Here is a 15,899-nt window from a genome sequence, read left to right as displayed (position 1 = left end):
CACACACACACACACTCACACTCACACACACACATACATATATACATGCACACACATACGCGCACTATATGGCCTCCTTCGGTCAATATTGACCATGGTAAAATCTGAATTGATATCAAACTTTGAAACCAATCAATATCAAGTTTTACAACAAAGCCAACAACAAACTACAAATGTATTATATCAGTTATTCCCATTTATTTGGTCAACGTGTCAAAGTAAAATGTGCAGGTGTCACCTACGAAGTTTATGCTACGTCAAACCATGAAAATGTCACCCAACAGCACATCCCCTCCTCCCCTATTAACCGTTGATATCAATGGGCTTTTACAAAAAAGAGAAACAGTTATTGTATTTTATTGTGTCCTTTGATTTGGACGTTTGCATTGGTTGTGGCAAAACAAACATCATCTGTAGTATATCTGTAAAGCTAATAGATATAATGTATAAAAAGGATGTGTACTATAAACACCATAGTACTACAGCATATCGTAAGGAAAAGTCCATTCTTTTTTAACTATTTTTTATGTCTTGCACAATGTTTCTATCTGTCACATATGTATTATGAAATATAAGCTTTTTGACAGACTATTAAGAGTTTATGAAAGAAAAAGATTTTAGTCAAGTACATTGCATCTTCACTAAGTTCATTGTCCTTTAAATGCAGCTATGTCATACACCGCCCTGCTACGTTTCATTCCTGTTGAAGTTTTCAGCTACTTCAGAAGTGAAGCATATGTCTGAAAAAGAAATCAATGGTCCATATCTATCCATCTCTTATGCTGATAAATTACATTCCTATTCATATAAACATGTTCTTAAGAAAGTCGGCATTTGAAGAATTCAGCTGTTAGCATCCCTGAAAGGAATACAAACTATCCAAAAGCAATGACACGATGGCCATACCTTGAAACCCTGCATAATCCTGATGAGGCTTGATTTCAGTTCAGGAAAAGTCGGCCTGTCCTCAGGAAGAGTCTCCCAGCAGCGGGTCATCAGGGTGTAGCTGAAAAGGAGTATGGGAACGTCTTATGTGGTTTTCATCTTACATTTGCGTTGGTGCCTTTGTCTCTAGTATATATGTATCATGGTGTCCGGACCGCTTGACCACTTGCTTGTCAAATCTAAACATTAACATTTCAGTCTAGAACAAAGTCAGGTATTCAGCTCTGCTGCACATCCCCTCTTAGTGTATCATAGCCACATTTGAGAGTCATTTGAAGTAATGGTCCAACTTGGTTGAGCTTCGTTCCCAATACAATGATAATGACAGTTTTCTCTCTTGAAAATTCACACCCAATAATGATTCAATTTCAAATTATCACGACACCCGCGTTTTGAAACTAACGAAGATAAAAAAACTTGGGGATTATTTTCTAAACATACAGTTCCTCTGGGCAACTGCTTGGCTTCTGGAGACGGCCACCGTCTTTGATCATGTCCATCATCCTCTTGCCCTTCATCCCTTCGTATGGAAGGTTACCTAGAGAGTAAAAATTGCTATATGACACAAAATTAAGATTATGTCGTGTGGGGTGTTTGTAGATATGTGATGGCAAATAAGTCAGTTGACAGTTCACAGGAAGTAAACATAGACCTACCCATTGCCATGATCTCCCAAAGAAGGACTCCAAAGGACCATCTGTAATACAATCGCAATACAATCTATTAAAGAATGTTCTTTGTCTTGTGAAAGTGCAGAAAACTGTTGCAAAGGAAATTCAGCTGATGACAATAAATTTACAATAAAGACCATCTTTGTTAGTAGATTTGGGAATAGAAAGTTCATGACTATTAGATGTAGTTCAATAATAACTTCCTTTTGAGACTGGTGTGGGGATTGAACATGTCACCTGTTTAGATAGAGAGTACGAAATATTACTCACACGTCACTCTGAGTTGTGTACACGTTGTAGAAAAGTGACTCGTAGGCCATCCACCGCAACGGCAGCTTGCTCTAAAAGCATAAGATTCTTTACCTTACTTATTCATTGCATAAATTACTATGCAAAGGAAGATGAAATAATACAAACTTGCAAATCATCAATTTGTAAAAGGCATCTAAATTACTATTTAGACCAGAGGGAATTTGGCCAGACAATTTTACAGCTTTTTTGCGTAATACAAAATCTTCAGATTAATTCTCTACCTGTGTGCTCTTCACGTACTCGCTGTCCTCATAGATGTCACGTGACAAACCAAAGTCAGACACCTTGGCGACAAGATTTTCTCCAAGAAGGATGTTTCTGGCAGCCAGATCACGATGGACACACTGTATGGATAAAATGATTAGTACCAGAGGCATTTGATTACACGAGTGTAGTTCCAAAAGTAGCAAAGTTCCGGACGAAATGGAACAGACCTGCAAGGCTGCTAGATGGCTCATTCCATTGGCCACATCGACACCAAACTGTATGAGCTGTTCCATGGGCAGCTGAGAAGCGTACACAGGCTGGTTCTGGTAGGCAGATTCTGCGTTGTTCTCCGCAGAGTTGGTCTTCAGCCAGTCCTTCAGGCATCCATGAGGGGCATACTCAACCACTATCATCAATGGGCCTATAGTGTTGAATGGTATTTACACGTTGTACGTTGTATAGTTTAATAACATTAAAATAATATCATACCACTCTTTGACAGACTTTGTATGCAATATCATCATATTGCCTCATACAAAATACATTTCATTGCATGTATGTATTAGTCAAGCAGTATAATAGATTCTTATGCACGAAGGCTACTGGCCGTATTATATTCAACAAGCAAAATAACCAAATATCATAAGTATATCATATATTATAAGAATGAAATATATTATATTCTCATTTGTAGCGTGATACTTTGTACGCGCTCGCTATCGATGTACAACACCGGCTTACCGTCTTTGGTACAAGCTCCAACCAGGGAGATGATGTTGTCATGACGACCCACCGTCACCAGGATCTCCAACTCTCCCAGCAGGTCTTTCTTGTCACTATCAGACGCAGAGTCTTCAATATAAACAAAATGTTACAGTAACTTATAACCAACATCAAGGACAGGTAACAGGGCATACATGTTGAGATAGATCATAGTGATTTACGTTTCAAAGGTGAAAACAATTTACTTGATGTAGATTGGATTGCGAACGATATTGGTGCAATTGTGTCCTTAATATGTAACTTGAAAGCAAGAAAGATCTCTGGCATATTCGGACTGCATGGCATGAATTTGACGGTGAATAAACTTTCATACGTTTTACAACTCAAAGGACAACTATCAACCTGAGTGTTGATGATGATAAAATGTTAACTGACCTCTAAGAGTTTTGACAGCTACAGTGGATGTCAGCCCTCGATTGCGGAGTTCTCCAAGTCGCACCTCTCCGAACTGGCCGCTGCCGAGACGTCTGCCAAGCTTCAATCCTGTCCTCGGAATCTCCCAGAAATTCAGAGTTGGGAGTTCAGACACCTGGGATGGCTTTATGCACAAAGAGTGTTTATCCTGTGTTATCATCCACACTCCTATCAATTGTATCTATCTATTATATAAACTCCACACATACATTATTCTTGTTGTGTGTGTGTGTGTGTGTGTGTGTGTGAAATCATTCTTACAATAGTAAAAGATTTCATCTGACCTGTCGTACTAGAAAAAAGGAAGTATCTTGTATGGAAGCTAAACCTTTTCCTGTTTGAATTCTGCCAGGATGCCTTTAAACTTCGCTCTTGGTCCAGCCTTTGGAATGAGGTCCTTCAGTATGGCGTCATCGAGGTACTTCAACGCGTCTCCATCCACTTCATGATCTATTGGATGCAAATGTAAGGATAAACTTTGTTTCAGCTGGCCCAACTTAAGGCTTAGGTCCCAATTACACCGGTGCCCCTCAGGGATGTAGCCCCGACCAGGTTCCGAAGTCACAAATTTGTCCCCGTGGACTGCCGGATATCGGCAGGTACCCTCGGTGTTCCCCACGGGCAGGTCATGATGTCAATCTGTTACTGGGTCCCGGGTTCATCTTAAGTCCAACTTGAATTCAACCCGGTGCCTGGGCGGGTCAAAAAGTACCCCGGGAGCCTCAAGGTGTTCACGGGACCACGTAGAGATCACGCCCGAAAGTGGAAAACCATCCCGCGAACTGCCCAACAGGGCCTCTTTTTCCAATATAGGGACCTAGGCCTAAGCCTAAGTGCATGTGCTTCATTAAAACTACTAAATGGTCGCTTGCAAAAATACTTGCACATAATTTCTTGATTTCTTTGATGATGAATAATGATAATGATAAAGCAGCTAAAAAAGAAAGGCATAACTGTTACATGCCTCTGAACGCCTTGGCGTACTCTCCAAACTTGTTCTCTTTCAGATATTTTGTCACATCATCCACAGTCCTGATTTCCGAAAGTCTGCGATAGCTCTGAAGAAGATTAAAGAACATTTTAAATCAAACATAGAAACAGGCAAAATATAATAACGTGAGCCAAAGCCATGCCGTTATCTAAAATTACGTAAGTTTCAAGTGAAAACCTGGAATACCTTTGAGTCCGCTTCGCTTATAGAGAGTGCTTCGTTGTGAACACCCTCAACTTCCGAGTCCTCCTTACATGTTATATCACTCAGAGGGACGTCGGTCCTTCCGTTTGTTGTTTCCTTTTTAATGTTTATATAATTTCGTCTGTAAGGATGACAATTGTCGGTTGGAGCATCAATGACTACTGTACAATTTCGGTCATTCTAATCAAATACATGTCCAATTAAAGCAACATTATAGTGCAAAACAAAAAAAATATCTGAAACTAGTCAAACTCTTTCTATATGCGTAGTTAGCAATTTGTGACAAGTCAAGTCCATCTACATTTCTGTACGTTTTGAAATGAAACACATTCACATACCTGTAGAACATAAAGCCGGCTCCAGCTGCAAAACTGGCGATGACTGCAGCAACCACCGCGACAATGATTGCAACCAAAGGCAAAGCTTCTTCCAGGACTACAGAATGAGTAATAGAAAAAAATATCATTGTGACAAAAGCCTTTACATGAGCTATTGAATTGTCATAGATCCATGAGGACATGTAGTTCGATGTAGAATATATTTTGGGAGAAAGAATGTACCTGTAATTATGGGTTCCATGAACAAACTTGAAGTTTGTGCCTGTCAGAGAAGAAGTTAGAATGTATGTTATGAAACAGCTTTTAAGCTAGTTGTATCTCAGTGCAACAGTAAATTGTACACCATAAACATTAACGCAACATAAGTAAATGCCTTTACCCGTGAAACTGCTTTCTCACGCACGTCCTCCTGCCCACTGATGCCGACATATGCACGGACAGTTGCAGTGTAAGTGGACCCGGGTGTCAGAGGCCTGTTGCCTGGTTCTGGTGCACCTTCTTCAGAACCCACCCGACAGCATGGTTCTGTACATGGTTCACCGGTCCCTATTGTCACTCTTTCTTCTTTGTAGCTGGAACTGAACATGGATGTAGATGCTTATGTATGAGCAGTGTTGTTAAGTCAGTGTAACAACATTATAATAACAGTAGCATAGCACAGTCATCATTGCTACATTTAAGGTAAGATATGATAAATCTTGTATTTCCTCCGTTACTGTTCGGATCACCGTGGCCAGCGTAAATAGCATAAACAACTCCCATTGTGTACTCAAATCGAGAATGTATAGAGGGACTCCTTGGTGTGGCTCGGGGACTCAGGGTGGTTGGTTTCAAATGTCCATCCGATCCACTCCAATATATCAAAACTGCCCAGTTACTGATGGCAGAGATGACATAAAACACGAATCTTGGTGATTTATTAGCCTTTACGACAGGACAGTAAAAATGTGTCTCATACATGATAAATCGACTATATGTCAAAATGCCCTTCTTGCAATTCAACAAAAGAGTTTCCAGGAACGTAGGCTTCAACATTTTACAACACAATGCACATATTTAAATTAAGTAACATTTACCCTGAGAAGGCAAGTGCGATATACGGCTCTGTTCTCCCGTCTGTTGGTGCAGAACTGGTCAGGACTTTCTGTGGTTGTCCAACCCTGACAGTCAGCTCATCAAGTGTTTCATCCTTCCGCATGGGTACAATTATCACTTGGTAGCAGCTGGAGGCAACATAAAAAGTATCATTTAGTAGTAGACATCACTTGAGGACAGAAATGGTCAACAATACTTTTTCGGCACTTGGTTATGATTAGGATCCACTGCATAGATGTTCTTCATGTTTGACTGCTAAGTTTGTATTAATGGGTGTCAACTTTTACACTTTGGCAGGTACAATTACGAATAAATGGGGTTTACTTCAAATATCATACATTTACCTTACTAAATATCTATGTTTTAATTTGAACAATCATATATATAAGAAGGTACCTTATGGGCCCGTTCCGCTGGCTTATGTTGGGCAACATGATGCTGAATGAACTGGACGTTACTGACGAGTCCTCCACAGTCACGTTTGGGATCGTATTTGGCGACTCTGCAGGAGGAATATAGAATATGTGAAAAATGTGCACAAGGTTATCGTTCCTAAAGTTTGCATTAAATGTTTCAAAATATGATGACCTTCTTTCATCTTCGATATGTCAGAGCTTTTGCATACTATGAGCTCTTCAAATAGGACTGATCATCAACATTTCCCTTGTCTACACAAAGAGCTATACCAAGCTATACAATAGACACAAGATGGATAATAAACGGATAAAGTGTGAAATTGATAGTAAGAACAACAATGGACATGTATACGTGAAAACGTTTTGTGAGGTTTGTAAATGAACGGTTATGAAAACTCTTACACAACCAAAGGTTTAACTGTTAATATAAGTCACAAAGACATGAGTGCAGTGCCACATTGTCCTCGTCTGTCCAAAAGCAAATAGAAAAGAAGCCAAAGGTTGTCACTTTCAAACGTCCTTCTGCTACCACAGGGCAGTACTGATTGGTTTAACATGGCATTGTCCTGAGAAAGGTGGCAGAAGGTAGCACAGAAACGTTGGAAAGTGAAAAATATTGATTGTGTATTAATCATGAGAACAAATTTGAAATGCTTTGATGCATTGAGTGAATAGTGATAATTAATGACATATAATTAGTATTATTGTATTATCTATAGATATGTCATACCGTAAAATGGGAAATGATCGCGCTTTTCACTATGATATCTTCATAGGGAACACATCGTTTTCTTCCTTCCGCGAAATTAATCCCCGTGAACATTCCCACTTTAAAGTAATAGCTTTTTGCAACAGTTCTCACCTATCCTCTCTACTGTACAAGCAATCTCTTCACTACTTTCACCCTGCGCACAGGTTTTAGCTCGAACCGTGACGTGGACCAATGAGAAGGCGGGAAGATCATCTATGGATGCTGCCCATGTTCGGTTTGTAACCTCTGACGTGCTGACAGGCTCTAACGGAGTGTCTGTACCTAGCTTCGTGGCACTAATGACGACCTAGACAGTAGAATAAGAGCACAACATTAAGAAAGTAGATTTAAATAATATGCTTAGCTATAACCAGTTAATGAGCGTGGTTTTAACCAAACAAGTCACTGTCACTTTCTCTTAATTCAAATAAGAACACAGGTTTAGAAATTCGCGTTTGTCACAGACCATCGGTTTTCCAGTTTAAGAAATCTATACTTGTTGTGGCAGTATTCATATGCATGTTTCCTAGCAACTACTCGTGTTTATCGATTTTAAAGGAAGAGCAAGCACATAAATAACCACTGATCATCAATCTTACCGAATATCCTGTGATGTTTCCCTTGTCACGAGATGGTTCAGTCCAGTTAACTGCACACTTGCCTTCCTGGGTCATCTTGGAGATTAGCGGAGCAGTCGGACCTGAAAAATTGATTATAATAACGACCGTATAATTTAATAATGTGACTGTAGCTAATTTCTATATGTAACCTTAGTGTTGCATAGGGTTAACCTATTTGTAAATATCTTGCAGTAAACGTTACTTTAGCCTATGGTCTTCGCCCGATATCTTATAGTGGTTTCCATAAATGTAAATTTATCACGACCGAATGAAACTTTACAGACGACATACTTACACCCATCACTCGTCTGACTTTCTCTGGAAGTGCTGACCTCCCCAACGTACACATCGTTGTAAGCAAAAACCTGTGGGAGAGACAATTACTTTCAAATAGGACAGATTTACACTGTCTCATCTATCCAGCTGTTCGAGTAATTGTTGTATTGTGTATCTCATGCCTTATTTATTGCATGAATGTCAACTCACCCGTTTTTATGATGCAGACAAAATCAAAGCATGCATTTGCATGCTAATCATTGCAAAGATTTATGAAACCGAATAGACTGTCAATTTACACATCTCTCAAAGTTGTTTCATAAGGACATCAGTCATTGTTGTGATGAGGTGGAGTTTACTTATCTCCAAGCAGATTCTCGGTGGCATAAGGGAGTATCAAAGCTGACCAAGGCATATAGCTGGCCAAAGGAGGCCCGCCTACCAGTAGAAGATTAGACTTAACTGCTTGGAGATTAGAGTTACTGCCAGCAATAAAGATGACACCCACGTTATGACGTGACTTGACTGACGTGTGACGTACGTTATGACGTACTTACCATTATGTAATATTCCTGAGCTGGTTGAAGGACCGCTATTTCGTTCTCAGTCATCTCGTATGTCAGCACGTCATTTTCCAGACCGTCTGTGATATTGTAGTCGTAAATGACCATGTCCTGGTGCTTTAGTTTCAGGTTATACCCACGTAGTTCCCCGTATACGTGCCGTGGTCGCCGCCATCTCGCCTGCAACATGATTCTCCTGGGTTGGTTGTCGTTCTCACAATTGCACGGGTTTACATCTGCTAACTCAACTGATGTTGGTTCAGTGGGAGCTGAGGTGAATATTGAAATTATTAATGTCATTCGAATGTCACTTTTCATTGAATAAACCAGTCACCATAATATATATTAGTTTCATCAGTACCAGATGTAATTGACCCACACTTTCAATCGAATACATAACTTATGCACTTGCTTGATTGATTGTCTCATTCACACAAGGAGTGCATGGGTATGACAAATTATGATAGCAATCGGATTTCGAATTTCTATTACTTACTATACTCGGTCGTCTTTGCCGTCACACATCCGGTGTAGTCCCCTGGACCGGCGATACTGAACGCACGAACCCTGAAGCTGTAGGTAGTGTACGGGATCAGACCGGGAAACGTTTTGGATGTGGAGCTGTCTGTTGTGTTCCACCAATACGTAAGTTCGGCGTCCGAGCATTCCGTTGTTGAGCCGTACTGAATGTTGTAGTTAGTGATGACTCCGTTTGTTACAGCAGGCTCCTGCCAGGTCAGGTCAATGGTGTGGTGAGATACTGAAGGGGCCTGTAAATTTGACGGAGGCCCTGGAGCTGAAAAAGGTACACAGAGGAATGTTAAAAAAAAAACAAGATTGTATTAACGTGGTTGGCATCTTCAATTACATATCTTATATGTTCATTGGTGCATAGAGAAAGTCGTATTAGGACAAGAACAGGTCTCAAGGATGCCGTGAAAGGCTTTACAATAACACCTTGAGCCATGGTAATACTAGAAGACCACATGAGTAGCAATAAACTCATAGGCATAGATATGATCATCAAATATAATGGAAAGTTAATACTCACGTGCATCTCTAGTTCTCCATGTAAACTGCACAGCTTGATTCCAGCCCTCAGAGTTCTGTGCCCTCACCTCTCCTGTGTAGTCTGTAGCTGGTGTCAGCCCGGTGATGTCGATAGTTGCCTGTGTGCCCGTCACTACAGCAGGATGCCAGCTACTCCATGTTGACTCGTCAGTACGCTGGTATCTTACCTGGATTGCAGTGATGGGCAGGTTCCCGGTGAAACCCACAGTAACTGTGACTTGAAGTGTCGAGCTGGTGGGCATCACGGTCACTGTTACTTGTTCCGGTGGTTCTGTAATGAATCAGAAATACAAGGTCGTTAATAATAAAGTACTAGTAATAGCACTAGATGTATTGAAATGTTACGGAACTCCAATATCTTCGCTAAGATGTAGCGATCTGCATTTGTTTCCGTACCTAGAACAGTTAATGTTGCAGGTTGTGATATGTCCGTATTGAGACCGTTTGTTGCAGCTGTACATGTGTACTGTCCATTATCGGCCCGCTGTACCCTGTTAAATGACAGTGTGCTGGAGAAGGTGTACTGGGCGATGTTTGTTGTTGTTGATACGCCGTTAGTCACGGGACTGCCGTCCTGTTGCCAGGTAACAGTAGGTATGGGTTCTCCCCGGCCGCCACAGGTGAACACTGCTGCAAAGTTCAGGGATTGGGTGACGTCCTGTGGGTCTGTGGTCACTTCAGCTGGGACTGTAACACAAAAATATGCTTCATTGATCAAACTTGCCAACATAGAATATGCAAGAATCCTGCAACAGAATGGATTTTAAACATAAGCGTTCGATGATGATGTTTGTCCACAATCCACGTTCAATTGATAATATGAGTACTCAACACATTTACTTCCAAGGTTCTACATCATCTTTCAACCTACTTTGCTGACAGAGTTGCCCTGTCCATGGCGGCTGGCATGAGGAACAGACTCCGGTCACTGTGTTACATGCAACGCCTCCGGTGCACTGTCCACAAGCTGTGTGAGGTAAGAGATTTGTTAAGCATGACATATGCGAGCTGAATGAGTGCACTTCTGTTGAAATAAATTCGAAGTCTGAAGCTAAGTCTGAAGCTAAAGACATTTATCGACATTGGGTGATCATGTTCAGTAAAAGTGGTATTATAATATCTCAATTACTCAAGCAATATTGATTGTATTTGTTTATGAAATTGATCATACTTGAAATAAAGATGCCAGCACTTATATTCGTCATATATCAAAGCAAATGGGCTAAAATAGTCGTCCCAAAGTGTCAAAATAGGGATCAAAACATTCTAAGAGTAAATCGAACCTAATGGTTTCCCAGTTACTTTGCAAATTATCACCATATGTATAGATATATCGATAATAGGAGATCAAAGCTGCCCATGTGAAAAGACGTTGTCAAATACAGCATACCTATACATGACGTTCCACTCCCGTAGTAACCATCCCCACAGGCACAAGTGAAGGACCCTGCGGTGTTCGTACAGTCTGCATTCCGGTGACAGTTGTTGGTGTTATCTGCACACTCGTTGATGTCTGGAAATAAAAGTCAAATGGGACTCTTCGTTGTCATAATATTTTTAGAAGTGATAGGTACGGTTTACCAACAACTGGTGCATAAATTATATCAATCTACGAAGACGGTTGGCCTTATTTACATCTGAAAGATACAAAGAAATAAACATGGAACCATGCCAAAATGAATGCGAAATGGTCTATCAGGAGTGGAGTATTCTAAACAAACAGTTATAACGTTACAACCTGAATAGAAAAAAGGCAGTTCATGCAATATCATAATGTTTGTGATATTTAAGGGTGTTTGTACAGCTACATCACTACCATATCGTACCTGTACATATAACTCCATCCCCAGTATATCCTGTATTACAGGAACAGCTGAAGGACCCTGCAGTGTTGGAACATGTCGCCAGGATGCGACAGTTGTCGGTACCGAGAGTGCACTCGTTTAGATCTGCAAAGAAGGAGTTGTGTGTTATTAGTAAACTTTATTAGTGAATGCAAAATGTACTCGCTAATGTTGCAACATATGATATGACAAGTACAATTCAACATACGTGACAACAATTCATCGTGCGTATTGCACAATATTACTTAACTTTTGATAAACTGTAAACCATCGAACTCAGGGTAACCTTGATAAACTTGACGACGTGATGATATGGCGATAGTTTCAGAGATAAAAAGAGCACAAACGTACATTTTTTTTCACTTGGTTGTATCCATATGAGCGCTGTTGTGTTTGTATAGTTTTAGCTGTCACTGTATTTCAACTCTAAACGCTCGTGTTCTTGGTCGTTTGAATCATTAAGTTATTGTGCGTTTTGATGGAATGTGCTGAATGTACTAAGTTTAGAAAGCCCTTCTTGTACTGAGTGGCAGGCATGACTCACAAAACGTATTTCACCATATAAGGTAAAACAACCCTGAGATAAAACGGAAGTAAACCCTACCTGTGCAAGTTACTCCATCCCCAGTATATCCCGCATCGCAGGTACAGGTATAGGAACCGATACTGTTGGTACATGTGGCCTGGGTGTCACAGTTGTCGGTACCGAGAGTGCACTCATTGGTGTCTACAGGTCGGCATGAAAGACAATGTTACAGCTGTTAATTGCAATCTACAGTTATTATGGTAGAACCCATAAACGAAACACCAAGAGACCCTTTATTAACATGTAAAGTTTTAAACAAAGATAATCGATATTTAAGGATATTTTTTACAGTCACATCACTGCCATATAGTACCTGTACATGTAACTCCATCCCCAGCAAATCCTGTATTACAGGTACAGCTGAAGGACCCTGCAGTGTTGGCACATGCGGCCAGCTGGTCGTGGCAGTTGTCAGTACCGAGAGTGCACTCATCTATGTCTGTAAAGGAGTTCATTTATTGGAAAACATCTGTATCAGTAAGTTCTAAAATGTATTTGTTAACCTTTCAACATAAATTGATTACATGTATACAAGTGCAATGTCACACAGCCCTCAACTTTATACACCTAAAGATGTGATGAAAATGCCATAAGTAAAAAAAAAATACAATTTGAAAATTACATTTGGCAGATTTCTATACATGTATCCACATATGAGAGCTGCTGCGTTTGTGGATTTTGCTGTTTACATTACAATTTAAATGCTCGTGTTCTTAATGATGAAAGAAAGCCTTATGCGCTGACTGTACCAAGACTGGTGAAAAAGTCCATATTTTCATGAGTCTTAGGCAAAATTCTAAACCATACGAAATGAAACAATGCTGAGCTCAAACGGAAGTCAACCTCACCCCTGCAAGTAACTCCATCCCCAGTATATCCCGTATCGCAGGCACAGCTGAAGGACCCTACAGAGTTGGTACATGTGGCCTGGTCGTGACAGTTGTCGGTACCGGCAGTGCATTCATTTGTGTCTGAAAGTGGACATGAAAGACGATGTTGGTTACAACTTTTAACTGTATCTTTAACTTTAATCTACCGTTATTCTGGTAGAATATTGGTACAATAATTGAACACTAGGAAATCGTTACCAACATGTAACGTTTGTGACTAAAACGCAGCATGTACTATCAAATATTCGATATTTAAGGGTGTTTGTACAATCACATCACTATCATCATACCTGTACAAGTAACTCCATCCCCAGTATAACCTGTATCACAGGTACAGCTGAAGGACCCCCCGGTGTTACTGCATGTGGCCTGGTCGTGACAGTTGTCGATACCAAGAGTGCACTCATCGATGTCTGTAAAGAGGTTTGTTTAAAGGGAATTTTTTCGTCTTAAAATGACACAAAAACTCAGTATAATCATTTTAAGAGATGTATAAAACAAAAAAATGCGGGGGTATTGGCCAACTCTACCCTGAATTTCAAGTCATTTCATCTCAAAATGACACAGATAATTCGATTTGAAGATTTGACAGAAGGAGGCAAAGTATACATATAGAAACCCCTAAAAACAATATATTACATCCCTGTACTAATATGATGCAGAGTATTCATTATCTGTATTTGTCTAGCCGGTATAACACACCAACTTTGGTAAGAAACAAACTTCTCTGTTGGCCAATCGCTACTTCATGACAACATGCTCACATTACAGGATCGCATACATTACTGAAGTTGGAACAGCTCATACCTGTCTCACAGTTATCTCCTCCCCATCCGGGTGAACACGTGCAGGTGTACGATTCTGGCGAGTCAAAACCGTTCCTGCAAGTTCCGCTGTTTTGACAGGGACTGCTGTCACATTGACCTGGATCAGACATAAGTCAGTATGGTACAAATTGTACATTGCAAAATAATAACGGACGGTTCATTCTTACACTGTACACGATAGCACACGGTGATCAACATGAATTTAAGCATAATCATTAAGATATTTAGGATGGGGTCGTGTGGCTTAACGGTTGTATGTTTTACCCAAAAACCATGACCACAGGCACTAGGTTCGATCCTGCGCCCTTGGGAAATACAGCTTGCATGTGTCCTCACTCCACACAGGTGGATATGAGCACATAGATAGATTTGCGTCGTCCCTTGACAGGGCGTTTAATCATAATAAATGGAGATCTGGTTTAAAAAGAGCTCACTTTTAAGAACCCGCTACAGTTGTTGCACTGTTGTTTGTCATTATACCAGACCCCCTGGTAGGGAGATCACTGGATCAAACCCTTTTCTGACTTACGTCTTTGACGAACACACATAATAAAGACTTACCGTTTCTTTGGTAGAAATCGAATCGAGTATTACTGCCGGCGGCCCCGACTTCACTAGGTTCAGTGATCCCATCCTCCACACTAAGGATGCACTTGTTATAGTTCTTGTCAAACTCAAACGAGCGGCAGTTTACTGTTGATACCGTGTCAGTGCCGAGTAGGCAGCGAAGTGCGCACATGGTGGCGTTGTGATTGCTCAGTACGTGGGTGTTGAAGCCATAAAGTCCTGCATCTGCCGTCTTTGTGAAGAAAGAAAATGGATCTGGAGAAGAGAGACAAGAAAAGTTGATAATTTGTTTACTGTATCTCTTTATAAATGACGTCTCCTGCAAACTAGATCTAAAACAAACCAAGTTGGGCAATGAAAAGCATCAAAATGCAAAACGTTACAACTTTAAAGACAATTAGAATTCTGATATTCAACTTGTCAAAGGTAGCTCTATGTATTTTCTATCCAATAAATAAATACTTGTAGAGATCGTGAAAAAATAGGCCATTTTTTTTGCAATTCGCGAAGGTAACAGTTAGTGGTGCGTACCTTAACTCATATACAGGTTCAGGTCCGGACTTTAAGTCTGAACCTGGACCCATCATTGCTTATTGTATGCGCTAGAAAGTTTCTTTTTTTAAGGGGGAGGGGGATGGTGCATATAAAATTGCATGTTAGCATGAATTGAAATACAAATTACATACAGCCAGTGTAAACACGAAAGGTTTTCTGTCTTTTCCAGTGCAAATTTCACTGTCTATGGAAGGCTTTAGATGCTTTAGAACAAAAAAGGGAATATAACTGACAGATAGCTTTTTGCAAGTCCGGACTTGGCTCCGGACATTTAGGTTTTTTTGGACTTGGACCTAAACATTTTTAGGTCCAATTTCAAGTCCGGGTACGTATCACTAGTAACAGTACGTTTCGCCCGGAAACGATTCGCCCAATATACAAACACCGTTGCCCGCGGCCAGGATTTGGTACCAAAATCAACGCGCGCGCTGATGTCATCCACACAATTTAACATATCTTGGTCTTGCATTGGTTATTGTCATGTAATACTTGCAAGATGATAGTACGGTAAATAGCACGGTAAACAAATATAAAAATGTATGACCTACCATTAAGTTGGTGGTACCTGACGGCAGGGTTGGGATCAAGACTTTGTGACACGGTGTCCTTATCCTCCCTACTCAGAACGCACCGCTGTCTTCCGTTATCGTAATCAAAAGACCTGCAGAAGCCGAACGGTACTGTTCCTGTTCCCGTCAGACATTGAGCTGCGCACTGGGACGCGGTGACCCCGTTTATCGTCATTGAAGCCGCTGAGCGCTTGATTCGAAAAATACTCAAAATATCGCACAAAGTTCACATCTGAAATGAATTGAAGACTAGGTTAAAACCTCACGAGCTTCACAATCACACACACGCACACACACACGCACACACAGACACACACATACACAGATACACACACACAAACACAGACACTCACACCTACGCACACACACATACAAAAACGCGCGCGCGCGCGCACACACACACA

At 40.6% G+C, this 15,899-nt stretch overlaps 1 protein-coding gene across 1 annotated transcript; it reads right to left on the bottom strand.

Annotated features, from left to right (window-relative positions):
* Positions 1-297: 297 nt before the first annotated feature.
* On the bottom strand, positions 298-15,670 carry LOC118432289. Its single transcript, XM_035843826.1, has 34 exons — positions 15,475-15,670; positions 14,366-14,626; positions 13,785-13,901; positions 13,268-13,390; positions 12,936-13,058; positions 12,401-12,526; positions 12,106-12,228; positions 11,484-11,606; positions 11,048-11,170; positions 10,529-10,624; positions 10,054-10,344; positions 9,638-9,928; positions 9,083-9,382; positions 8,581-8,855; positions 8,043-8,112; positions 7,727-7,827; positions 7,239-7,434; positions 6,357-6,462; positions 5,942-6,088; positions 5,245-5,443; positions 5,088-5,127; positions 4,866-4,962; positions 4,510-4,648; positions 4,297-4,390; positions 3,661-3,782; positions 3,294-3,456; positions 2,877-2,987; positions 2,363-2,556; positions 2,150-2,272; positions 1,887-1,957; positions 1,602-1,642; positions 1,387-1,483; positions 907-1,006; positions 298-740 (listed from the first exon to the last, which is right to left on the bottom strand). Exons 1-34 carry the CDS (start codon positions 15,668-15,670, stop codon positions 717-719), a joined length of 4,803 nt encoding a protein of 1,600 aa, XP_035699719.1. The 3' UTR covers positions 298-716.
* Between the last annotated feature and the right edge of the window lie 229 nt (positions 15,671-15,899).

This window comes from Branchiostoma floridae, chromosome 15 (assembly GCF_000003815.2).
Source record: "Branchiostoma floridae strain S238N-H82 chromosome 15, Bfl_VNyyK, whole genome shotgun sequence".
NCBI classification, from domain to species: Eukaryota; Metazoa; Chordata; class Leptocardii; order Amphioxiformes; family Branchiostomatidae; genus Branchiostoma; species Branchiostoma floridae.
The sequence above is the reverse complement of the archived record's forward strand: the minus strand, read 5'-3'. Positions and strand labels throughout refer to the sequence as shown.